Source organism: Castor canadensis, chromosome 8, assembly GCF_047511655.1.
Source record: "Castor canadensis chromosome 8, mCasCan1.hap1v2, whole genome shotgun sequence".
Taxonomy (NCBI): domain Eukaryota; kingdom Metazoa; phylum Chordata; class Mammalia; order Rodentia; family Castoridae; genus Castor; species Castor canadensis.
The window spans coordinates 132195765-132222655 of NC_133393.1; the positions used below are offsets into that span (position 1 = coordinate 132195765).

Genomic DNA, 26891 nt, shown 5'->3' on the forward strand with positions numbered 1-26891 from the left:
ACTATAAGGTTATTAAATGGCCTAATTTTATTGTTTTTGTATCTCAGGAAATCAGAAGACCCAAGGGTGTGGGGAGAGACTGACAGATAGAGATAGAGATGCAAGGAACAGCCACTCAGGGGTATATTCTCAAGTTCACTGCCTGACATGGGCAAAATTCATGGCACTCCAAAACAATTATATAGTAATATTAAGGGTGACTGATTACAGATCACAATGGCAGATATAATAATAGTGAAAAGGTTTGAAATTTGCTGAGAATTATGACAATATTACCAGTTACAGAAACATGAAGTAAGCACATGCCACTGGGAAAATGGTACCAATAGTCTTGTTTAATGCAAGGTTACCACAAATCATCAATTTGTAAAACATGTAATAACTACAAAATTCAATAAAGTGAAGCACAATAAAATAAGATATGCCTGAACTTTTATTATATAAACTGATATATTTTAGGCTAATTTAAATTATAAATGGGAGCTGGGAAGGGTAGGGGTCACTTCAAAGCCCCCTCTCCAACTTTTTTTTGTGTGTGTGAGATTGGCATTTGAACTCAGGCCTTTGCATTTACAGTGTGAGATATGGACTTTTTTTTTTGGGTTTTGGGTTTTTTTTTTTTTTTTTTTGCAGCACTGAGGTTTGAACTCAGAGCCTCATGCTTGCTAGACAGGCACTCTACCACCTGAGCCACTCTGCCAGCCCCTCTTCATGTTTACAAAGCAGGTGCTCTACAGCTTGAGCCATACCTCCATTTTGCCCTGGTTATTTTGGAGATGGGGATCTCACCAACCATTTGCTCAGGATGACCCCAAAACACAATCCTCCCAATCTCAGCCTCCCAAATAGCTAGGATTACAGCCACTGGCGCCTGGCCAACTGAGGCTTTGACACTATTTTCATGCAGTTCTTTTAACTGTGTCATACTTATTGATTCAAAACTTTTTATAATAGATCCCACACAGTATAAATCAACTGACCTCTCAAAATTGCAGTTGTTAGATGGCTACTAATCAGAATTGCAACTTCAAAGCACTGGTAATTTCAAAATTAAGATTCTGGGTTGGGAGATGAGATACCCAAGATGGGTTACATTCTACTGTTAAGCTGGCTGCTGATTTTCTGTAAGACTTTGGATAATTCACTTATCCTGTGCCATAGTGTCCCATTTTAAAATGCAGAGAGCCCTGCCCAATCCCACTATTATAACAGAAGTGAATAAAATGCTTACAACTATAAAAATAACTTTTAAAGCAAAAAAAAAAAAACTATTATTCTGTACCTTAAAGACCCAAAAAACTCTACTCAGAAGCTTCTAGACATCATCAATAGCTATAGCAAGGTAGCAGGATATAAAATCAACATAGAAAAATCATTAGCATTTCTATACACTAATAATGAGCACACTAAGAAAGAATATATGAAAACAATTCCATTTACAATAGCCTCAAAAAAAATCAAATACCTAGGTGTAAACCTAACAAAAGATGTGAAAGACCTCTACAAGGAAAACTATAAACTTCTGAAGAGATTGAGGAAGACTATAGAAAGTGGAGAGATCTCCCATGCTCATGGATTGGTAGAATCAACACAGTAAAAATGTCTATACTCCCAAAAGTAATCTACATGTTTAATGCAATTCCCATCAAAATTCCAATGACATTCATTAAAGAGATTGAAAAATCTACTGTGAAATTTATATGGAAACACAAGAGGCCACGAATAGCCAAGGCAATACTCAGTCAAAAGAACAATGCAGGAGGTATCACAATACCTGACTTCAAACTATATTACAAAGCAATAACAATAAAAACAGCAAGGTACTGGCACAAAAACAGACATGAACCAGTGGAACAGAACAGAGGATCCAGGTATGAAGCCACACAACTATAACCAACTTGTCTTTGACAAAAGAGCTAAAAATATACAATGGAGAAATAGCAGCCACTTCAACAAAAGCTGCTGGGAAAACTGGTTAGCAGTCTGCAAAAAACTGAAACTAGATCTATGTATATCACCCTATACCAATATTAACTCAAAATGGATAAGGATCTTAATATCAGACCCCAAACTCTAAAGTTGGTACAGGAAAGAGTAGGAAATACTCTGAAATTAGTAGGTATAGGTAAGAACTTTCTCAATGGAACCCCAGCAGCACAGCAACTAAGACATAGCATAGATAAATGGGACTTCATAAAACTAAAAAGCTCCTGCTCAACAAAAGAAATGGTCTCTAAACTGAAGAGAACATCCACAGAGTGGGAGAAAATATTTGCCAGCTACACATCAGACAAAGGACTGATAACCAGAATATACAGGGAACTTTAAAAACTAAATTCTCCCAAAACTAATGAACCAATAAAGAAATGGGCAAGTGAACTAAACAGAATTTTCTCAAAAGAAGTTCAAATGGCCAAAAAACATGAAAAAATGCTCACCATTTCTAGCAATAAAAGAAATGCAAATTAAAACCACGCCAAGATTCCACCTCACCCCTGTTAGAATAGCCATCATTAGAAACACCACCAACGACAGGTGTTGGCGAGGATGTGGGGAAAAGGGAACCCTCTTACACTGTTGGTGGGAATGTAAACTAGTACAACCACTCTGGAAAAAAATTTGGAGGCTACTTAAAAAGCTAGACATTGATCTACCATTTGATCCAGCAATACCACTCTTGGGGATATACCCAAAAGACTATGACACAGGTTACTCCAGAGGCACCTGCACACCCATGTTTATTGCGGCACTATTCACAATAGCCAAGTTGTGGAAACAGCCAAGATGCCCCACCACCGACGAATGGATTAAGAAAATGTGGTATCTATACACAATGGAATTTTATGCAGCCATGAAGAAGAACGAAATGTTATCATTCGCTGGTAAATGGATGGAATTGGAGAACATCATTCTGAGTGAGGTTAGCCTGGCCCAAAAGACCAAAAATCGTACGTTCTCCCTCATATGTGGACATCAGATCAAGGGCAAACACAACAATGGGATTGGACTATGAGCACATGATAAAAGCGAGAGCACACAAGGGAGGGGTGAGGATAGGTAAGACACCTAAAAAATTAGCTAGCATTTGTTGCCCTTAACGCAGAGAAACTAAAGCAGATACCTTAAAAGCAACTGAGGCCAACAGGAAAAGGGGACCAGGAACTAGAGAAAAGGTTAGATCAAAAAGAATTAACCTACAAGATAACACACACGCACAGGAAATCAATGTGAGTCAATGCCCTGTATAGCTATCCTTATCTCAACCAGCAAAAACCCTTGTTCCTTCCTATGATTGTTTATAATCTCTCTTCAACAAAATTAGAAATAAGGGCAAAATAGTTTCTGCTGGGTATTGAGGGGGTGGGGGGGAGAGGGAGGGGGCGGAGTGGGTGGTAAGGGAGGGGGTGGGGGCAGAGTGGAGAAATGACCCAAGCCTTGTATGCACATATGAATAATAAAATTAAAAAAAAAAAAGGAATAGGAAAAATTTGAATGGGAAAAGATGAAGCAATGTGATATTTATTCTTAGTGTTGGGGATATGAGTAATAAAGGCTGATAAAACAAATACTACAATTAATAAAGGCTTGATCCTTGATAAATAAAAAAAAAAAAAAAAAAGAATTAACCTAGAAGGTAACACACATGCACAGGAAATTAATGTGAGTCAACTCCCTGTATAGCTATCCTTATCTCAACCAGCAAAAACCCTTGTTCCTTCCTATTATGGCTTATACTCTCTCTTCAACAAAATTAGAGATAAGGGCAAAATAGTTTCTGCTGGGTATTGAGGTGGTGGGGGGGAGAGGGAAGGGGTGGAGTGGGTGGTAAGGGAGTGGGTGGGGGCAGGGGGGAGAAATGACCCAAGCCTTGTATGCACATATGAATAATAAAATAAAAAAATTTAAAAAAAATGTAGTGTTCAAGTAGTATAATGTTAACTGACACAAATAATCTAAAGTTCAGATACCTTCATGGAACAGTTTGCTTACTGACAAGAGTCAGTCTGCTCCAAATAGTAGTTTTGGTTTTTATTAGACACCTGGAACACTATAAATATTTAGTAACGGTAAAGAAAGGTAAGAATATTTTAACACTTAATTCCAAATAAAGACAATGAAATAAGACAGATGTGTTTCTACACAGAATTTATCATATTACTATACCAAGATATTTTTGATGAATGTGGTTCAGAATAAAATTGGTACTTCTTTCCTTCCATCCTGAAAAATTATCTAAAAGCCTAACATGAAGAATAAAAAACAGAAACCCCATTTTTAATAAAACTAGGAGACAAACCATAAACTGAGTAGAAAGGCTGCGAAAAGCAATGGAAATGGAATAGGAGTGCACACTGCAGGTAGCAGAAAGAGAATGCTGCAGCTATAAATGTCAGTAAAAACAAAGGACACCTCCTGAACATGATGGGCACACATCAAAGGGTAAGCCTGTTGTTTATGTCAATAGAAACAAGGTAGAGGGCTGACAGTGAGGGCTACCAGGAACTGGTTTGGTTCCAAGCACAGAGGGTAGAGCATTAAATAAGGACTCACATAACTATATTTATATAGAGAAATCTATCTCCAGGGCTATGGGAAACAAGCCACTTTGCATGGTGGCAATCCCTCAAGTATCTATCTCCACTGGCTAGTGAAAATAAAAGAGAAAAGAAACTAAAATGGAACATTCACAAGAAAAGTATTGATACAGAAAAAGTGAAAATCATGACAATTACTTTGCCATTAATTAATAAAGCATAATTATTCAATCAACTCAAATTTGAGATTTACAAAACTATATAATCATAAAATTATAAACATATTACCATAAAATTTTACCACTAGAACAATGTGAATAAACTAGTATAACTAATCACTTACCTCTGATTCATGCTTCAGTTTTTCTTCTTCTGAAATACGTGCAAACTCTTCTTTCTGGTGTTCAAATTCTGACTTCAGAAATGTATGCTCATAGCGAAGTTTATTATATTCTGCTCTATACTTTTCCACTTCCTAAATTAAAAGGAGATTGCAATTTCTGACAAATATAAATGGAATTTGTATTCACTCCAAATATTCACTTTTGAAAATGTAATTTTTAGTTATAACATTTTGAGGGTCATTATAAAAGTAAAAAATAAATTTAACAGAAATACAAATGAAATTTGTACCCTAAGTACCCTATACACAAAATTAGTACTCCTGAGAAGGTACCACTAAAGCAAATTACCATTCAATTAATGTTATTTCTTCACTGATTCTCACTATAATAAACATGTATAGCATTTCAAAAGATTTTACCTCTAGACTTAATAAATAATATTTTGGAATGCACCTTTCAAAATATAGCTAGATTTTTAAAAGCATAATGAAGACTAAAATACCCCCTAAATGTCAGACAGAATGAGTTCAAGTAGATAAAAGATTATTTTATTTAGTATAGTAATATGAAGTTCAATCACATGATAGTTCTACTTATAAACCTGAAGAATATAAGTAGTGCCATCTCCCTGGCTCACCCGAATTCCCTAGGGAATTGTGTCCTAACAACCTCCAACGGCTGCTAGCATTTTAAATAATCAACAAGAAACAGGCAATGGAGCAGAAGGATGCAGGAGACTATTTTAACAAGTACTTAAAAACTAAGTACTAAGATTACTAAGCTTAGTAATCTTTAGCTGACTATTTCTTGCTTTAGTTTACAAAAAAAGAAAGTATGTTTTATGATGTTACCAGAGATATACTTTGATTTTTAAAAGCCTGCTTTTACTTAATCAAAGGTCTGAGTGATTTTATTTCCAAAAATCAAATCTACTCACAAATCACAACACTTTACCACCAGGAGTAATAATGTTTGAAAGATCATAGTATCAAGTCATAAACCATTATAAAAGGATTACATGCGTGTTTTGTGCAATGACAGTACCAGTAGACTACAACTTCCCAAAGGGATCCATTCTGAAGGGGACAACAATAACTTGCATGTGGAAGGTCTGGAATATTTCTTTGAAAAAGTAAGTGTCTATTTAGCACAGTACCTAATATACTTCTCTGCAGTCTTTCCCTTTCCCTTTATTTAACATTTATTCATATGAACCAATGCTTCATAAAAGAAGACTGGTGTTAACCTGAAGAAAAACTAACAAATATTTTCTTTCTGATATAGCATGAAATTCACTTTTTCATTCAACAAATATTAACAGAACATTTACTGTATGTCTAAGAAATGTCCTAGGAACTTGGAATATAACAGTGAACAAAACAGGGAAGGTTCTTCCCCTCATGCAAACTTCTACTCTAGAAGTGCTAAAACAGAAAATAAACACAGTAGATAAACTAGCAATTAGAAAACGATATACTAGAGAAAAAAATTAAAACTACAAGGTAAGTGGGATGTAAAGGTTTAAGCAGTGATGGAAAAAGCAGGTTGAACTATTAAATGGGGAAATGGGAGTAGAGGCTAGAGACCAAAGCAGGGCTCAATGAGAAATTAACGTTTTAGGCAAAGATTTGTAAGGCATTAAAAAGTTAGTCCAGAGATACCAGGAGGAAGAATATTTAAGGCAGAAATAAAGTTAAAGCAAAGGCCCCTGAACTATATCATTTCTTGAGTGTCAAAAGAAACATCAAGAGACTAACGAGGATGGAGAAAAAGAGGTCAGAGACGTAATGGAGTCCCATCCTGTGAAGTCTTACAGTCCACTCTAAGGACTCTGGGTTAAAAAGGGAAGCCACTGCAGAGCTTTCCAGTAAAGGAAGGATGCTTTTCATCAAGACTTTTATAGTTACATAAGGCTAAATGCATAGCTGTTCTACATAATTACTTACTTCATCCAGATTCCGAAAACGTTCTTGCATTGGAGTTTCTAATTCTTGTCGAATTTCAGCTCTTAATAATTCCATTCTTTGTGGAGTTATTAGCTAACATGTAGAGAAATACAAACAATTTGAAATATGAAATCACAAATACTAAAATCAAGTATTTTCCGAATGTGCCAGGTCTAGTTACAGATACCTGCAATTCCAGCACTCAGGAGGCTGGAGGACCATAAATTTGAGGACAGTCTAGGCTACATAGCAAGACCCTGCCTCAGAAAACAAAAGCAACAAAAACCTCCAAGTTTCATAGCCTAATTCAGAGAATAATTTTTACAATATACCTAATTATACTAAAAGTAATATAAATAGAACCCATCATTTCAAGCAATATTTTAAGAATCTCAACTTCAAGCTTTCAGAGATGTTAAAAATTCCATTAATGAAAATAAAGACAATCATTAATTACTAGTGTGATTTTTTCTTTTGGAACTGGGGTTTGAATTGGGAGCCTCATGCTTCGTAAGCAGGCACTCTACTACTTGAGTCACACTCCCAGACCTCAGCATAATTAAGATCTAAGCTTGATTATGTTTTTAGCTATGATAACCTTATCATGTTGGACATAATGCCTGATGGCCTAGTTATTTTCTAAAACAAACAAAATAAAGGTGTAATGATTTGTTATACCAAGGAGAATTGTACACACTTATATGAAGAATCAAAATGTAACCACCAAAACTAATTTCAGCTCCTCCCTGTCATTACTCTCTTATAGAGCTCATATATTAATAATTAAGTGTTTATGTATGGGCAGACACAGTTTGTCTTTATTCACTCATTGTTTTCTTAACACCTTCTACCACTGCCTAACACACAGGAACCACTCAATTCTTACTTCATGTATCAATGAATCAACAAATGAACAAATAATTGGTTGTAAAAAGAATCTAGTTTATAAGAATTTCTATGAAAATAAGAATGTTCAGTTTAATTAATTTATTCATCAATATTCTGTATGATATCCAAAATACTACATTTTACTGAAAGTTTACTAAATATAAAGCATTGTGTAAAGTACTACAATCTATATACCATACTGTTCTAAGCATCTTCTATGCGTTAATTTAGCTAATCCCTTCAACAATCCCACAAGTCAGTCAGACTGAGGCATATAAAGAGTTTAACATTTTTTTAAAGGTCACAGACTCACAAGAAGCACCTAACTTTCCATGAGGAGTTAATCTCTGGCATGAAAAATAACTCACACATGCAGTAAAAGCATACCAACAGGTAAAGACAAAGAGAAAAGTCAAGGAATGGGAAAGCAAAAGCTTAGGTACAAACTCAAACCCAAACAACAGATAAAATATTAATTTTAATGTGGTGGCAGGAATATGGGAGAAAAGTGACACTTAAAGGTGAGTTAAAGACATTTTGTATGGGACCACACTAAACACTAGAGGAAAGTTAAAACCCTGGGCGATTCCACATTAATGCTAGTAGGAATCTATAGACACTAGGACAACCAACACCATATTGACTAGTTCAGAAGGGCTAAAAACTAGCTGAGAATAAAAGAGAAAAAAGCTGAAGCCAAAGAGTAGATGGTTCCTGAATAACTAGGTTAGACTTCTATAATGTATTCAGTATTCAAAAGTATTTACATTAAAATTATTATATTTGAAATTAATGCAACTACATCAATAATTCAAACAAAATACAAAACTTAAGTCTTCTCACTTTAGTCATACAGCTTCCCTCTATAGAAGCAATCATTATTTTTAGTAATTTCTCACACATACTTCTAAGACAATCTATAGTTATTCAAGCATATTATATATATGGTATGTGTGTGTGTTTGTGTTCATATAAACCAGGTTTTATTTTTTACATCAAGAAAGGCATATTAGCTAGGTATGGTGGTCATACCTATAATCCCAGCATTCAGGGGGATTGTGAGTTGGAAGTCAGCCTGGACCACACAATAAGACCGCATCTCAAAAAAACCAACACCAAAACCAAACCAAATAAGAAGGGCATATTATACACATTTTTCTGTGCACTGCTTACTCACTGAAGATTTTAAGTTTAAAAAATGACACTACTATATCTGTATTTCATCTTCAAGATGAAACAAAAGCTTGGTGAGAAAGTGGTAGCTATGGGAAGGGAGGCAATAAACAGGTTAGAGAACCAGACAGAAAGCTCATGTCATAATCTGGTTTATGGTCAACTCTGGGTGACAGTAAGAATCCAACTAAGAAGATATGGTAATTAAAAGGAAGAAATTCATGAGATCCTATTTCAAACAAGTAGACTTAAAATCAAACAATAAAATAAGCAAGCAAAATTGGAAAATTAATGAAATCTTAACTATTAAAAGATATTATGGCCTAAGCACTTTAATATGGTAAAGGAAATGGTTTTTCTTTTAAAAGAAGGGTAGCCTTGGTATGTAATAGAGACACAGACTACATAAATAGGACTGAAATAATACAATTCCATTTAAATTAATTCACAACGACTGAAAGGAGAGGTAGAAACAAGACAGGCTCAGAGACAATAATTATCAATGCTGGATGATGAATGCATGAGGATGCATTACACCACTCTCTGTATTTCTGTATATATTTGAGATTTCCATAATTGAAAGCTAATTAAAAATAAAAGGGCCTCCACTTTTAGCTAAGATCAAATATGAGACACAATATACTGACAAAAATTAAACAATGGTTTTCAAGATACAGGAAGACACAGTAGATACAAGAAAGCAAAAAACAGATTCCCAACAGAGGGAAAAGAAAGGTGAGATTTGACAGGGTCCAGGATTTGGTACCAGAAGGGCTACCCAAGCAGAGTCTTCTAATGAACTCCTTGACTTGAGAAGACAGAACTGAGAGGAGACCAGAGTGGTTAGCCATGAGACAAGGTAGCAGAGAGTAGAGCACACAGAAAAACAATAATGAAGATCTGCAAAAGGTCTTGATTTATTCTGCAGCGTACTGGTTAATTAGCACATGTGTTAAGGAAACTACCTAAGGCCAAGAAAAGAACCATCTGAAAGTTAGAGGGATGAGTACCCAAAGCTCAAACAAGCAATTTATTTCTAAAAGCCAGAATGAAAAACCTCATTTCACAGAGAAGTGGGTAATCAGGTGTGTCCTGCCTCAGCAGTAGGAAATCATTAGCACTACCAAATGCTACACTGCTCTCATTTAACAAATCTAAAAATCGAAGCCCAGAGAGATGAAAATGTTTCTAAGTAACCTGACTGTGTCACAGAATGAAACTCAAGAATATTTATAGGAATACAAAAATATCTAGCATTCAACAAGGAAAAATTCACAATGTCTAGAATCCAATAAAAATTTACCACACATGAAAAGATGCAGGAAAATGCTACCTATGCTAAATAAGAGGGTTTAAAAAAAAAAATCAACCTAAAACACTCCCAAGAGTCAATACAAATGTTAGAATTAGCTGGGGAAAACATTAAAGCAGTTATTATAAAGCTACCATAACTAACTCCCAAATGTTCAAAAACCTAGAGGAAAGACTAAACATGTTAGTAGAAATAAAGATATAAAAAGACCAAAACTGAACCTCTAGATATGAAAACTGCAATTTCTGAGAAAAAAACACACTGCATAGGACTAATTTCAGATCAGACACTGCAGAAAAAATATCAATGAACTTGGAAACGTAGTCACAGAAATTATCTAAAATATAACACAGAGGAAAAAAGGATGAAAAGTAAGTTAACAGACAAAACCTCAGTAAGCTATGGGAGAACTTTAAGTGGCTAATATTAGAGTGTAAATGGAATCTTCAAAAGAGATAAAAGAGGAGGGAAAAAAAACCCTACCATAATGCCCCAAAACTTTCTGTTTGATAAAAACTACACACACATCTATGAAGCTCTATAAATCCAAAGCACCAGAAACATGAAGAAAACTGCAAAGATGTGTCAAATTGCTCAAAGCCAGCAAAAAAGGAAATATTACAAGTAGCCAAGAAAAAAAGCCATACTGCATACACAAAACAAATATAAGGATGACGCCCCATTTCTTACATGAAACAACACAGATGAGACCATAGAGCAACATCTTTAAGGTACTGAGGAAAAACTGTCAACTAGGAATTTAATATTCAGTGAAAATATCTTTATAAAAACATTTTCAGACATATGAACGCTGAAAAAAAATTTCTGACCAGCAAACTCATGCTATAAGAAATGTCAAAAGAAGTCATTAGGCAGAGGAAAATTCAAAAAGAACCAGCTGGAAATAGAAATATGGGCGAGCACTGAAACTGGAAACTGTTAACTACATGAGTAAATGTACAAGATTCTTCTAACATCTTAAACATAATAATGATCATCTAGTGTGGAATTTATGGCTGGGGTGTGCAGAGAGAAATTTAAATCCTAAAGTAAAAGATGTAGATGATAAAGCCCACCACAATATTCAAAGTAACACAAAGAACTAAGCTAATAAGCCAACAAAGGGGATAAACTGGAGTCATAAAACCATCAAAAAAGACTAAGGAAAAATGAAAAGGGAGACAAAGAATACATGGACCAAACAAAGCAAATAGTGAGATGGTAGTTTCAAATCTAACTACATCAATAACCACAGTAAATGGAAAAAGGCCTAAACAAACCAACTAAAAGGCATAAATTGCTAGAATAAATGGCAGAAAATATACAATCTGTTGTTTTAAAATATTAAAGTATATATACAATCTGTTTTTTTAAATATTAAAGTAAACTTAATGTCTATAAGCTGACAATAAATTATTGCTTCCATAAGTCCTGAGCAAAAACTAAAAATTAAATAAAAATCAAGGCCAGGTGTGAGTATAATCTCAGCTACTCTGGAGATTATTGGGAGGATCACAGTGTGAAGCCACATCAGGCCAAAAGTTAGTAACACTCCGTCTCAGTAAGCTGAGTGTGGTTGGTACACATCTGTGGTCACAACCGTGCAGGAGGCCCTGCCTTAGGTAGGAGGATCGTGGTCCAAGGCAAAAACACAAGACTCCACCCAAAGAATAACTAAAGCAAAAAGAGCTAGAGGCATGGCACAAATGGTAGAGCACCTGCCTAGCAAACACAACGCTCTAAAGTTCAAAAACAAGTACAACTAAAACACTAAAAGTAAAACTAAAAATTAATAAATTAAAGATCTACAGGCATACTTTGGTATCAAACTCAACTATTTAGAACATCAGATCAATGAATAATCCAGATGCACAAAATAATTTTTAATTAAGCTCACATAATTGATTTTTTTATATTATCAATAGGGCATGTTCTAAAAGTTAAAGATGCATTACAATTGCCTGTGTCTTCTACATCTGTAGTTGTATGTACTGTAAATGTTATACTTAGTCTCAATAATTAAAATAGGCCAATCTTTTTCAAGAAAATCCTCGAGAACAAATATCGTGCCAATAGTGTCACTTAATTAATTAGTGACACTAGGTAATAATTTTTGACATGATCTTTCTAGCAGCCAAAATAAAATACAAATTATTGCCTAGCACAAAAATTGGCAATTTTTTAATTGTTTTATTATTCATATGTACATACAATGCTTGGGTCATTTCTCCCCCTTGCCTCCACCCCCTCCCGTACCACCTACTCCACCCCTTCCCTCTTCCCCCACCCCCTCAATACCCAGCATAAACTATTTTGCCCTTATCTCTAATTTTGTTGAAGAGAGAGTATAGGCAATAATAGGAAGGAACAGTGTTCCTGGTTGAGATAAGGATAGCTATACAGGGAGTTGGCTCACTTTAATTTCCTGTGCGTGTGTGTTACCTTCTAGGTTAATTCTTTTTGATCTAACCTTTCCTCTAGTTCCTGGTCTCCTTTTCCTATTGGCCTCAGTTGCTTTTAAGGTATCTGCTTTAGTTTCTCTGCGTTGAGGGCAACAAATGCTAGCTAGTTTTTTAGGTGTCTTACCTACCCTCACCCCTCCCTTGTGTGCTCTTCCTTTTATCATGTGCTCAAAGTCCAATCCCCTTGTTGTGTTTGCCCTTGATCTAATGTCCACATATGAGAGAGAACATACGATATTTGGTCTTTTGGGCCAGGCTAACCTCACTCAGAATGATGTTCTCCAATTCCATCCATTTACCAGCGAATGATAACATTTCATTCTTCTTCATGGCTGCATAAAATTCCATTGTGTATAGATATCACATTTTCTTAATAATTTTTTTAAATTTTATCAAAAAATGTATCAATGACCTCTCATTATTTAAAAAAAATAATAAGGTTCGCCCATGTTTCATAATAACAATATACAGGTTGAACGTCCTTAATCTAAAAATCTGGTGCTCTCCCTCTATCTATCCCTTCCAAATGATCTGATCCCAAACCTCCCAACAATAAGGAGAAAGGTGGATAGCAGTTACAGATATTTCACTCCATAAGGGAAGTAAGTAAGAAGTCACTGGTCCAAAACAGTTCTGAAATCTAGTGGACAAGTGTTGGCTTCCCCCTTGATTAAATTTCAATGCCTGGTAACTGTGGCTTTTGGCTCAATTTTCTGGGCTCTTGGCTGTGCCCTCTGAGTCATCCTTCCTTTTTCATAAAAGGTAGTAGATATTTACATCTCAGTACTTTTATCAGCCTTCTTCCTGTCAGTAGTTTCTGTAGGTCCAAAAGCATCTATTATTTTGTACTTGCTTAGTTTATTTCAGTCCAATTCAGCAGCGTTTCTGCTGAAATAAATTTCTCAAAATCTTTGTGGCTCTTGTGGGTGTTTCCATGGGTTTCACTCTATTAGACAAAGCCACATATGCTGACTTTTTTTTTGAGATAATCCTGCCTATATCTTGGGCTTTGGCTGAAATAGCTGAGGGACAATACTCTCAAGCATCCTACTGGCTTGAGTAAATAGATCTCTGAAGTACACAATCTCTTGAAAACTTCCCTTTCCATGACTATCTTGTTTTGGTTTTTTTTTTTTTTTTTGATTAAAGTTTTAAGAGAAGATCATAGTCACATATTCAGTCCTTTATACTACAATTTTGATAGGCATTTCTGGTGTTTAACATTTTTATCATTTGAAGAGTTAGAGAACTTTCAAAATTATCCAGTCCGCATCCATTTTGTTTAATAGTTCTTCCTTCAATTTATCTCTTCTGTCTCACATTTTAATATAAATAGCAAGAAGAAAACAGGTGGCACTTTCACTGTCATACTTGTAAATCTCATTAGCTATATAACCAGGTTCCTCACTTAACAAATTCTGCTTTCTACATAACTGCAAGATACTTCACTAAGCTTTCTGTACTATATAACAAGTAAATCTTTTCTTCCAGCTTCCAATAACACTCCTTACTTCCTTCTAAACCTTCAGTGACAGCATCCTTAAGAGTCTAGGTAATGACTCGTCATCTGATGAAGATGACTTAGACCTTCCGAAAGTGCTTTAGACTTTACATGATCCTCAACATTCTTTCTATCTCTTCACTTTCCAGTTCCAAAACTGCTCCACCACTTTAGATATTTGTGGCCTACTTTCAAGTACCAGAATCTAAGTAACATAATGGCCTACATTTAGAAGCTTAAAACAATACACATTTATTATCTCATAGAATCTATGGGTTAGGATACGGAGCACAGTTTAGCTATGTTCTCTGTTCAATGTCATAGGAACGCACCTAAAACATTAATCTCATCTGCAACTTTTCCTAGCTTACTGGTTGTTAGCAGAATTCAGTTCTTTACATTAGGACTGAGGCCTTCAGCTCTTACAAACTGTCCATCAATCTGTCACATGGCTGACTTCACATGGTAGTTTGCTTCTTCAAGGTCAAGAGCTTCTTTGCTGCTTATTTCTTATTCCTAGAGACTTTTAAAGGGTTTATTTGATCAGACACATTTTTTATTAGGTTAAAACCAATTAAATAATCTGAAATCTGAAATGCTCAAATATCCAAAACTTTTGAGTATCATGATGCTGAGAAAGCTTCATACTTTAGAGCATATTGGATTTCAAATTTTCATTTATTTACTTATTTACTTACTTACTTACTTATGTGGTGGTATTAGGGTTTGAACTCAGGGCCTCACACTTGGGTAGACAGGTACTCTACCACTCAAAGCATGCCCGCAGCCCTTTCTTGCTTCAGTTATTTTTCAGATAGGGTCTCATATTTTTGCCAAGGGCCTCATGATCGTCACACCTATACCTCAAGATGCTAAAACAAGTGGTGCACACAATCATATCCAACTTGTTTGCAGAGATGGGAAATACCTCATTTTTTGCCCAGGCTGGCCTTGAACCTCAATCTTCCCCATCTCTGCCTCCAAATAGCTGAGATTATAGGCATGCACAATCACATCCAGCCCCAGATTTCAGATTTTCAGATTAGGTATGCTCAATCAATGAACTCCAAAATCTGAACACTTCTGGTTCCAAGCACTTCTGATAAGGAATTCTCGATCTGTAATAATAATAGCTAATGTGAACTGTTCACTAGTATGTCAAAGTATTATACTAACACTGTCTATGCAAGATCTCATTATATCTTTATAATAATCCTATGAGCTAGCATACTATTATTCCTACTCACTCAGTATTGATGCAAAAATATTCCTTACGCAAATGTCTTTTGTACTTTAAAAATAAGCATCTTTCATAAACCTCCACTGAAATATTTGATCTTACTGTTAAATTTACTGAAGTTTTCTTAACTTACAATTTGTACAAATTGCAACCATCCATTAAGCAAACAGCTAAATTGCTTTGTGTATACATGATGTTTCTTTAGCACATTTCTTGCCAGATAAATTTCAGATAGAAGGGCTGGCAAAGTGGCTCAAGTGGCAGAGCACCTGCCTTGTAAGCACAAGGGCCTGAGTTCAAACCCCAGCACCACCAAAAAAATATCGGAAACCAGATATGTTTATATCAAAACCCAAAAACTTTACTATATATAATACATTTGTCAGTGAACATTTGGGAGGTTATAACACGCAGGAACATCCAAAGTTCTTTTAGAAACAGTGTAAGAACACAGAGGAAAAAGGGTAGATGTTATTTCATCTCAATATAACAGAGAAAATATTTAACATACTCCAATCCATAAATGGAAATGTGTTACTTTTAAAAGTTCACTAGATAGCCAGGTGTGGTGGTTCACACCTATAATCCTGGCTACTCTGGAGGTGGAGGCAGAATGAAATCTAGTTCAAGTTCAGCTAGGGCAACACAGTGATCCTCAAGGCCCCCCTGCCCCACCTCTTTAGGTCCCTTCTCAAAACAAAGAAAAAAATTTAACTAAATTCTCTAGCACTGAAGACAGCAAATGAAGAGTCTTGGGTTGAAAATGATGGACAGTGTATTAGTTTTCTCAGGCTGCCAGAAGAAAACTAGAAAAACTAAGTGACTAAAACCAAGAAAAAATTTATTGTCTCACAGAGTTCTGGAAGCTCAAAGTCTGACATCAAGGTACTAGGCAAGGCCTTTCTCCCTTTGAAACCTAGAAGATCCTTCCTTGCCACTTCTTAGGAGGTACGCTGGCAAGCAGCTGCCTCCACACATCACAGCATTCCCTGGAAGCTCTTGTGTCTTTCTACATGTCTCATTTCTTCTCATGTAAGAACACCAGTCATATTAAGCTAAAGGTTCACCATATTCCAATATGACTTCATCAACAGCTAATTATATCTGAAATGACCCTACTTCCGAATATAATCACATTCTGAGGCCCTAGGAGTTAGAACTTCAACATATCCTTCTGGGCACAACTCAACCCCAAAGAGCTATGAAAGAAAACTAGACGGCTATCATCACTAAGATCCTGAGGCTCTAGGCATGTATGAAACAGTGAGTCCAATATTATATTATATAAAGATAGCATATCAAAATCAATTTCATTATTTATTCCATTTATTTGTTCATTCAACAAATATGTATTTTCTAGGCACTGTCCTAAACACTGCAGTCACACTGAAAACAAGTACCTGCCCTTATGGAGCCTGCATTCAAGTAGAAATAAGATGACATCATTTATGAGCATCTACTATATGCAAGGTACAAGTGTAAAAATGTGCATGTGATCACTAGTTCTCACAACAACCAGTTAGGTAGAAACACTGTGATCTTTACCACATGAGAAACCTAAGGCATAGAGAGTAGGTCACTTGTTGAAGGTCATCATCTTCTTGATAAATTGATCCTTTTTCATTAACAATCTCCTTTTACAATTAGTGATAAACTCTGTTTTGAAAATCTATTTTATCTGATACTAACACAGCCATTTCAGACTTCTTAAGCTTATTTCTGTATGTGCTTGGAACAATTAAACATGTTTAGATGTTACTCTCAAGAGATAAGAAAAATTAAATGCCTAAAGAACGTCTCAAATGCCTCTGGTTTAGCACTGCTTCCATTCATATAGTCCTCTCAATTTTTATAAAACAAATTAATCCACTGATTCTATAAGATTAAGTTTACATTTCCCTCTACAAGTAATAGTTCTTAAGTTTTCTCATTTGCTTAAATGTCTAAAATCTACCGAGGGATGAAACAATAAGCATAGTGGAAGTTCCAACACAGGCTTAGAACAATGAAAGACTTCAGGAAGATATGTACGTGACAAGCTTCTCAGGCTGCCAGTCAAAGGAAATCTGTAAGTTACGTGACATGCCTAACTACATAACTTGAAAAATGCCTTCTTACTCTATGAACTTAGACTTAAATACCTTATTATTTGCACTAAGCACATTCTGTATCTGATGCTACTGAGAGTACAAAGGAACATTAAAAACATTATTCATTAATACGAAGCAAGCCGGGCGCCAGTGACTCAAGCCTGTGATCCTAGCTACTCAGGAGGCACAGATAAGGAGGATCGCGGTTTGAAGCCAGCCCCGGGCAATTAATTCCACAAGACCCTATCTTAAAAATAGCTAACACAAAAAAGGATGGTGGAGCGGCTCAAGGTGTAGGCCCTGAGTTCAAATCCCAGTACCAGAAAAAAAAAAAGAAATTTGAAATTTATATAAAATTTGACAAGCTGAAGTTTAGCCTTTCTCTACTTTTCAGCAAATGAACACTGAAAGGCATCTAAAGAAACAGCAGTTTACCTCTTTCATAGCAACTGACTTTTGCTTTAGAAACTCATTTACAATGTGCACATAAAGTATGTGTTCATATTGGTTTCAGTCTCCTTCAAGAAGCTCCTTAAAAAATAGCTATCAACCTTTTCTAATAGTTTAAGTGGCAATACATATACCAGTATTAGAACATTTTTTTAAAATTCTTTAATCTTGAATTTTAATCAATTCAAACTGGCCTTTTCCTTTACTATTCTGAATGGTGAAATATTTCAGAGTAGGTAATATAATATCAATTTACATAAAGTGGTTACATGCCCACCTTACATGATAGCAAATGTTCTAAAATATACAAAAGATTTGATTATATCAACTAGAAATACAGTAAAATAATCAGTAAGCATACAGAAAGAATTCAACATATTTATCAAAGCTACTTATTTGTACTAGCCATCTGACTATTTTTATACAAACTCAAACATATTTTCTCACCTGCAATTTCGCTTCTTCCAAGTCTTTAGTTTTTTCTACTAAGTCCCTTCTTATGTCTTCCAATAGCAACTGGAAGTTTTCCTGGTTACTTTGCCTTTCATTTAACAGTTGTTTAAGTTCATTTTGTGATTTTTTGTACTCCTCCTGCAACCTAATTTTTTTTTAAAAAAGAAAAATTTAATTTTAAGTGTATCCTTTGCTTTCTAATTGCAATATTACAGAAAAACAAGACTAACATTAGAAATTCCATTAAACTTGTAAATATCTTTTCTCTAGAAAATTCCATTTAATTATTAGCACAGTAGTTCCTAAATGATATTTTACTTTAAGGGAAAAAACACACTTAGCCACTTGAATATATTTAATATTATATACCTTGCCATTTTTAATATAAGACCTTATAAATTCACAATCTACTTGATTTAATAGACAAAGTAATTTTAAAGCAAAAAATTTAATGTATTAAAAGTGCTAATTGGGAGGATTCTGGGTTGATGCCAAACTCAAGCAAAAAGAGACCATCTCAAACAATGAAAAAGCTGGGCATGGTGGCATGAGTCTGTCATCCCAGCTACGACAAAGTGAAAATAGGATCACAGTCAGGCCAGCAGGGAATATATGCCAGAGTCTATTTGAAAAATACCTAAAGGCGTGGCTCAAATAATAAGCTGCCTGCCTAGTAAACTCAAGGTCCTGATTTCAAACTCCAGTACAACTTAAAAAAGAAGAAAAGTGTTAAATGAATTACTGCAAAGTAACAGTTCTAGTATGTTTTAGAGCAAACAGTCAAGACAGATCCAATAACTCTTTAAATCACCCAACCTCTTGCCTTGTTTTTAAATTTAAGCAATTACCTTGTATGTTCAATTTTCAGAGTCTGATAATTCGTTTTATGATGTTCACATCGTACCCTTTCATCAATTAACACTTGCTGCAGTTCAGATTCAGCATTTAACATACTGTCTCCACCAGGTGGAAAAATGTTGGGAAAAGTGTCCATATTTGTAAGGAAGCTGACAACCATAAAAAATAAGTTGTGTCTTTCTTATTGTTTCAGTTTTCTTTTCAGGATTATTTCCCACGTCTTTCTTGCTAAGGCAGACTCTCAGGATGCCAAATTATACCTGCATAGAAAAATACACATAATTAATGAACAGTAAACTGAAGTTTCTTTTGGTGTTACCGAAATTTTTAATCATTTATTATTCTCCTCAGCATTTTTATTACAAAGTCCTGTTTTTAATTTCTAATTGTTCATAAAACAAAATGCAAGAACGAAGGTAGTAATCATAGCTTCAGATTTTTTCTTTACTACCATGCAGAGATGCTACGACCATCAATCACATCTTCTAGTACTAACCTTACTACATGATAAGTCTAGAGTTTTCCAGTTTAGTTACCTTGGATTCATAAACCAGGCACGTTTTCTGAAGCTACTGTGTGAAACTTCAAGGGTGGACTGGTCAAATGCATACTCCTAAATCAAAGGAAAAGGCATTTGAAACTTGCTAAGTGGATAAAGAGAATCACAGTCTTCACAAAGATGACCTTCGGGAACTACTAAGTCTGTGATTAATGCTACAGTGATTAATGCTATGAAAGGTCTTTTATCTGACATAAGGCAAACTGCACTCAGGTGGCAGATGCAGATGAGGAATCAATCAACACATAAATATTGATCACCTCCTATGTGTTATGCACATAGGAGCTAAGAACAGGAAACTAAATTACCTCACCCATCCCTCAAAGCACTGACCCCATATTATGTTAACTAAATGTTTATTGCTTCTAGAAGCAAAAAATTATGAAAACATGACATTATAAAAACAAACATCTTAACAAAAACAGTTCTATTGCCTTTAACATCCCTTACCTTTCTCTAGACCACCATAACTATAGACACAGATAGACAGATGGGTATCTTCTCTATTTTTACCGCTATATCCCCACTCATAGCATTCTTGCTTAGTCATAGGGTATCATTAACTACATTCTCTTATAAGAAGATCTTTGGCCTATGCAAAGCATTCATTAAATTAACCAGTCTTGCTTGAAATATATCATCTCTGATAAATGAAAAATGTCTACATATTACATAAGAAGACCTTTAAGCTAAACTTGGGATTGCTTTGGCTTCCTGTGAAATTATACTCTAAGGAAGAGGAAAGTCCTTCAAGGAAACTTCATTCCTTACTCTCATTTTAAACATGCACTAGGATTCAACATCTGTAAGTACAGAGGGCAAAATATCTGTTAAGATATACGTTTACAGGTTTAAAAATTCATTCTTGTATAGAGAGTACATTAATGATATTCACCTTAATTTCCTTCTTTTACCCTCCCCCTCTCCTAGTGACTTCCCCTTAGTGTAAGCTTTTTCATAATATTGTTATATTTGTATTAGGTCCATATTCCCATAAGAAGAGGACTAAAGTAGAAGAAAAATAGAGGAGATGAACTAATGTGGATTATAATACATATATACATGGAAATGTCACAAGGAAACTGCCTGTATAGCTAGCTACCTTAAGTAAAGAAAAATCTTTTTCTTTCACAAAACTGGAAATCAGGAGGGCAGAACAGGTCCTGTCTTAGGGGCTGGTACCAGTGGGAGGGGGATGATGTGAGGAAAGGGTGTAGGAGGGTGAACATGGTGCAAATACTGTGTATACCTGAATGTAGATGGAAAAATGAGACCTGTTGAAACTATTCCAAGAATGGGAGGAGGGGAGTTAAAGGAGAATAATGGAGGGGGTAAATTCAAGTATGATATATTTGATACATTGTAAGAACTCTGTAAATTCTACAATGTACCCCAGCACAATAAGAAAATTTACAACAGAATTAAGAACTGGATCATAAAACTGCCATGTACTTTTCATTCTGCTCCTTGACTCAAATTAACTTCTAAGATAGAAACATACAATAAACCTATCTCATACTTTTCAATAACAGCAACAAAAAGTATTATATGGTTTTGGTTTTAATTTGCTGAAAGCCTGAAGCACGGGTTTTTATTTAGGATAGTAAAAAATTACCCTTTAAATTCTACTACAGTAAAAGAAGATTTCAGAACTGAATTTTTTTTTCATTCAGTTAAGTATACAGTGAAGTAAATTTTCCCATTGATTCCCACTTTAAAATGAGAATTAGTCCCTTTGGAAATGAAATTTAGTAAGACCTGAATATTTCTGGAAAGTAAAATTAGAATGCTTTCTTTCCCTTTTGGCACTGAAATCTACTAGAAGTACTCTCCAGAACTTTAGCCAATTTCAAAATATCCCTTTCTCAAACACCAACCTCATCTTCAATTCTAGTTCTTATGAATTGCACACATACATAGTCCTCCCTAAAATTCAAATGTTAAAGCCCTAAGGCCCCGACAGGATGGTTATCAGGAGCTAGGGCCTCTGATGGTGTCTAGAGGGTAGAGCCCCCATAACAGAGTTAGTGTCCCTAAGAGCAAGAAACTAGAGCTTGCCCTCTTTACCATGTGAAGATACAAAACAACTGTCTGCAACCCAGAAGTGGTGCCTCACCAGACACCAATTTGCTGGTATCCTGATCTTAGACTTCATAGCCTTCAGAACTGTGAGAAACATATTTCTGTTCTTTAAGCCACCTACTCTACAGTATCTGGTTATGACCTCCCAAAAGGACTAAGACAGATTTTATATTTTCCCAAGCTAAGAGAATTTTTCCAGTTCAGAGACAACAACTACAATTTCACTGCCTTTTTGTATGTTAATCTGGGTAACTAATAAAGCTAGCTTATTATACACTACTAACAGATACCACACTCAAAGTACATGATATACTTTCTCCTAAAAAAAAAAAATCACATTGTAGAACTGGGATTACGGCTCAAGTGATAAGAGCACTTGCCTAGCAAGCACAAGGCCCCAAATTCAAATCTGAATTTGAAAAAAAAAACAATCACATTGATAATTTGCACATAAAACTCAATACTACTCTTTTTGGAAAGTTATTCATATTAAAACAATAAATCTGCTTATTCCCTTACCCAATTATAGGAATTTATTCCACCAAAAATGTTTATCATATATCCAAACATAACTACATAACATCATCTTTAATAAAAAGTGAAAAAATCAGAACTAGGCTAAACATCCATGAGTAAACTCTCTAATATAAACCAGAAAGGATAAAGTAAGTCCACTCCCCTTGCAAAATGAATAATATATTACACAGATATGTTTACATATGCCTAGAGTCAAAAAATAAACTATAAGTAGTATAAATTCTGGAGAAGCAATATGTAGTCCCAACCACAGGACAACATATACCTTATTGTTAAATTTTCTTTTAAAAAAATACAAAAAATTGTTTAGATAATCAAATCAGCACATTCCTAAAATAATTCAGTTCTCATTTTCTAGCCCCTTATCTGTCATTATATTAAACAGGTCTATCATCAACCTATATTCAAATTATCTTAAAACAAATTCATCATCCTAGGGTTTTGTTCTGGTTTTTCGGAGGTGGGGGTGATCAGGGTTTGAACTCAGGACTTCACACTTGAACAGCAGGAGCGTTACTGTTTGAGCCACACCTCCAGCCCCTCATCTTTGTTTTCAACATTTTGACTTTCCAGCTTCCAGAATTAATACCAGTATCATAATGCCATTCATCCATACTAAGAACCTCAAAGCCTTCTCTGGTCTCTCTCTCAAGTTCCTATTTATAAACATCAATACCATTCCTTTAAAACCTACCCATTCTCTTCATTCCTACTCACCATAAAAAGTCAGGCTTTTACCACCTCTAAATAGAAAATTATTAGAGCTTTTCCTACCCCTGCTTCCAATATTTTTTCTCTCTTGGCCAGCTCACAAAGTTATTACCAGATAAATTTTTTTTTAAATGTGACTTCTCACTCTCACTCAAAAGCTCCTATACAAGACAAAGTCAAAACATTCCAACTTATTAAGGTGTTACACAATCAGCTCCAATCTACCTTGTTTAGTCTCATTTCCTACCAGATATCAAGAATATCCTGCCAATAGGGCCTACTCACTACCTACTGAACAAATACACAAATCACCTTTGCTGAATCCTACACTGTAATGAAACCATACTATGACCCATTAACTGTTTTCTATTTCTAGGATGACTGAATATGAATAGGCTTAAATATAATGTATTAGATACTGAAAGAACTTTCTAACTCAAATTATGAGCCCCTGGGTTGCATTTGCCAATATCCTTTTCCGGAACTTCCTCCTCTATGGGATTTAAGAATCACAGAAACCATTTGTCTATTTGTGCAAATCTTATCATGGTCAGAATGAATTTTGTAACTGATATGTAATATTATGCAAAATAAACTACATATGATATATTCAGTTCTCCAGTTTCATATTTATCAATGATAATCTAAGAAAGTAGTTACAGTAGTCCTCCAAATATCCAGTGTCATAAACAAACAGGCCTCATAAACACAATCCTTTCTCTGGCCTTCACAAGCAGTTCTACCATCACATATTAAGGGTTACAAAGAACCGCTTCTTATACCAATTATATGGGATTTTCCCATGAAAGCAGAACCTTAACTAAATTAACTTAAATACTAAGGAAAATGGACTACCAATCCTTTCTACCAAGAACTCTAGAGACAGTTTTCTATTTCCAACAATGGAGGATTAGGTAACTTGGATCACGCCTCTTGGTGAGGACAAAAAAAAAAAGCCAGATACATATTTTAAACATCACCTTGAAGGTAGTGGAAAATTAACTAGACAGTAAATATTTACTGAGAGGGTTTCAGGCAAGGATAGAGATACAGGAAGATGAGACTGGCATTTGGGACCACTTCCCCTGGAGGCACCTACCAGGCCAGAGCAGTAACTGGGAGATTGAATGCCTTCTGACAGCCTTCAAATTCAAAGACAGACTACTTCAGCAAGGAGTAGAACCACCCTGGTGAGCATCCTTTATTTTTAGTAGAGACTTTAAGGACTACCTCTTAGGAATAAGGGCAATTCAGAGGAAAGATATTTGACTAGGCCTCAAATTGCTATTAAAAAAAAAAAACAGTTTTTAATGATCTGGCAGGTAGTTCAGCAGTACAGCATTTGTCTGGCATGCACAAGACCCAAAGTTTAATAGCCAGCACTAAAAAAAGTATGCATATATATGTAAATATATGTAAGTGTGTACGAAAATAAAAAATAATCAGGTCCATGAGAAGATAAAACAATACGAATTAACATCAAGTAACAACAGACATACAAAAGTCTGGATATTCTAAAAGAAATGTTTTGATATTTGCTCATGGAAATATTAAGCAAGGTTGAGAATTCTGAAACCACAGAAAGAAAGAAATAGAAACCCCAAAACAAGGCCGGACATGAAGGTGCACGCCTGTAATTCCGGCTACTCAACAGGCAGAAACTGAGGTTGAAAGCCAGCCTGGGCAAAAAGTTAGCAAGACCCCCCCATCTCAACCAATAAGTCAGGCATTGTGACTCATGTCTGTAATACCAGCTACATGGGAGACATAGGTAGGAGAACTGCAGTTTGAGGCCAACCCTGAGCGAAAAAAAAAAAAGACCCTATCCAAAAAATAACTAAAAGCAAAAAAAGGGCTGGGGGTATGGCTCAAGTAGTAGAGCGCTTGCTTAGCAAGCATGAGGTCTGAGTTTAAACCCCACTACCATCAAAAATAGGAAGAAAGAAAAAAAAAGTAAGAAGAAAGGAAATTCTAAAACAAAATAATCACAATTAAGAGTTTGGGTTGAGGATCTAGTGCGGTAGTAGAACACTTGCTGAGCAGGCACAAGACTGGATTTGTTGCCCAGCACCACAATCAATCAATCATTTATGTCTTTGTGTTTGCAAAACTCTTATGTACAAAGTGTGTGTCTTCTGGAATGAAGTAGGTTTTATTTTACCATCACTCTTAAAATTTTTTTTCTGTTACTTTCTTTCATCACTTTAAGGATAGTATTATAATGTGTTCTAGCTTTGTTTATACCAGTTCTCTGTCATTTTGTACTTATTTGAAGATACTTTCTCTTCTATTGGTTGATTTTTAACATCTTTCTTTGTTTTTGTTTTATAGCCGTCATAATGTGAGGTGCTTAGATGTGGATTTCTTTTTATTTGTTTAAGGTTTGCAGAACTTTAAATCTGAGATTCAATATCTTTTATCAGTTTGGAAATACTGACTTTTTTTTTCATTCAGATATTCTGCTGTATTTGCTGTATTCTCTCTTTCCTTCTGGGACTCCAATTGCATGTCTGTTAGAATGGCATGTTTACTTTATTCTCTGAATTGCCTTTTCTTTTCTTTGTCCTTGTTCTCTTTCTACTTTATCTTGGATATTTTCCTGTAACCCATCTTCCAATTCCTTTTAGGCTGACTAATCTAAGCTGCTACAACGCTCACTGGATTAAGACAATTTTGAACAGAGCGTACTTCTGAGCAAGGTAAAGTCTTGGGGATAAAAGTGACACTAAATTATAAAAAAAAGTCAAATCTCCAAGAAGACGTTAACAAATGGTGCTAGAACCAATGAACATGCACATCTAAAAATCTAAATGTAAAACTATGAATATAAAACTCCTAGATGATAACACAGGAAAAAAATCTAGACAGCCTTAGATATGGTAATAACTCTTCACATACAACAAAAGTATGATCCAGGAAGAAATAAATAAACTGGATTTCATTAAAGTGAAAAGTTCTGTGAAAGATAGGTAAGAGAACGGGAAGGTGAGTCATAGACTATGGGAAAATATTTGAAAAAGACACATCTGATATAGGTCTACCATCCAAAATAAAGAACTCTTCAAATTCACCAATAAGGGCCACGCATGGTGGTATGTGACTATAATTCCAGCTACTCAGGAGGCAGAGATCAGGATGAGCAGATTGAGGACAACCCAGGTTGAGGGGTGGGTTAACAAGCACTCCTCCTGCCCCAACTCAACCAATAAGCCAAGTGTGGTGATGTGTGCTATTTGGGAGGCATATATGAGGATCACAGTCTGAAGATGGCACCAGGCAAAAACATGATACCCTATTCAAAAATTAACTACAGAAAAAAGGGCTGGGGGTATGGTTCAAGTAGTAGAGTGCCTGTCTAGCAAGCATGAAGCCCTGAGGTTAAATCCCAGTACCACCTCAAATATGCAGTAATAACAAAAGCCCAATTAAAATGGGCAAAAGACCTGAACAGACACTTGGCCATGCATAGGTGGCAAATAAGCATATGAGAAGATGCTCAACATCATGTCACTAGCGAACTGCAAACCAGTACATGTATTAGAAGGAGGAAAATCTAAAACACTGACAACAAGAAGTGCTGGTAAGGATGTGGGGCAAAATGAACTCTCATTACTGGTGGGAATGCAAAATGGTATAATCACTTTGGCAAATAGTTTGGCGATTTCTTACAAAAATTAAACATACTCTTACTGTAAAGATCTAGCAATCACACTCACTGGTCTTTAGCCAAATGAGCTGAAAACTTACATC

The 26891-nt window shown here is 35.3% G+C and overlaps 1 protein-coding gene across 6 annotated transcripts in view; it reads right to left on the bottom strand.

Annotated features, from left to right (window-relative positions):
• Positions 1-26891, bottom strand: part of Cep83 (centrosomal protein 83) — a 110607-nt gene that overhangs the window by 64770 nt on the left and 18946 nt on the right. For 5 of the 6 annotated variants that reach the window (XR_012450952.1, XM_074084131.1, XM_074084127.1 and 2 more), the window contains exons 2-5: positions 19243-19512; positions 18389-18539; positions 6826-6918; positions 4879-5010 (exon numbers count right to left, since the gene is read on the bottom strand). Coding sequence is in view for 5 of the 6 variants with exons in the window: in XM_074084131.1 (XP_073940232.1) it covers positions 4879-5010; positions 6826-6918; positions 18389-18539; positions 19243-19412 (546 nt within the window). In the remaining variant the exon portion in view is untranslated. Of the gene's footprint in view, positions 1-4878; positions 5011-6825; positions 6919-18388; positions 18540-19242; positions 19513-19788; positions 19866-26891 lie in introns of all 6 variants that reach the window. The other variant, XM_074084128.1, reaches the window with a different exon arrangement.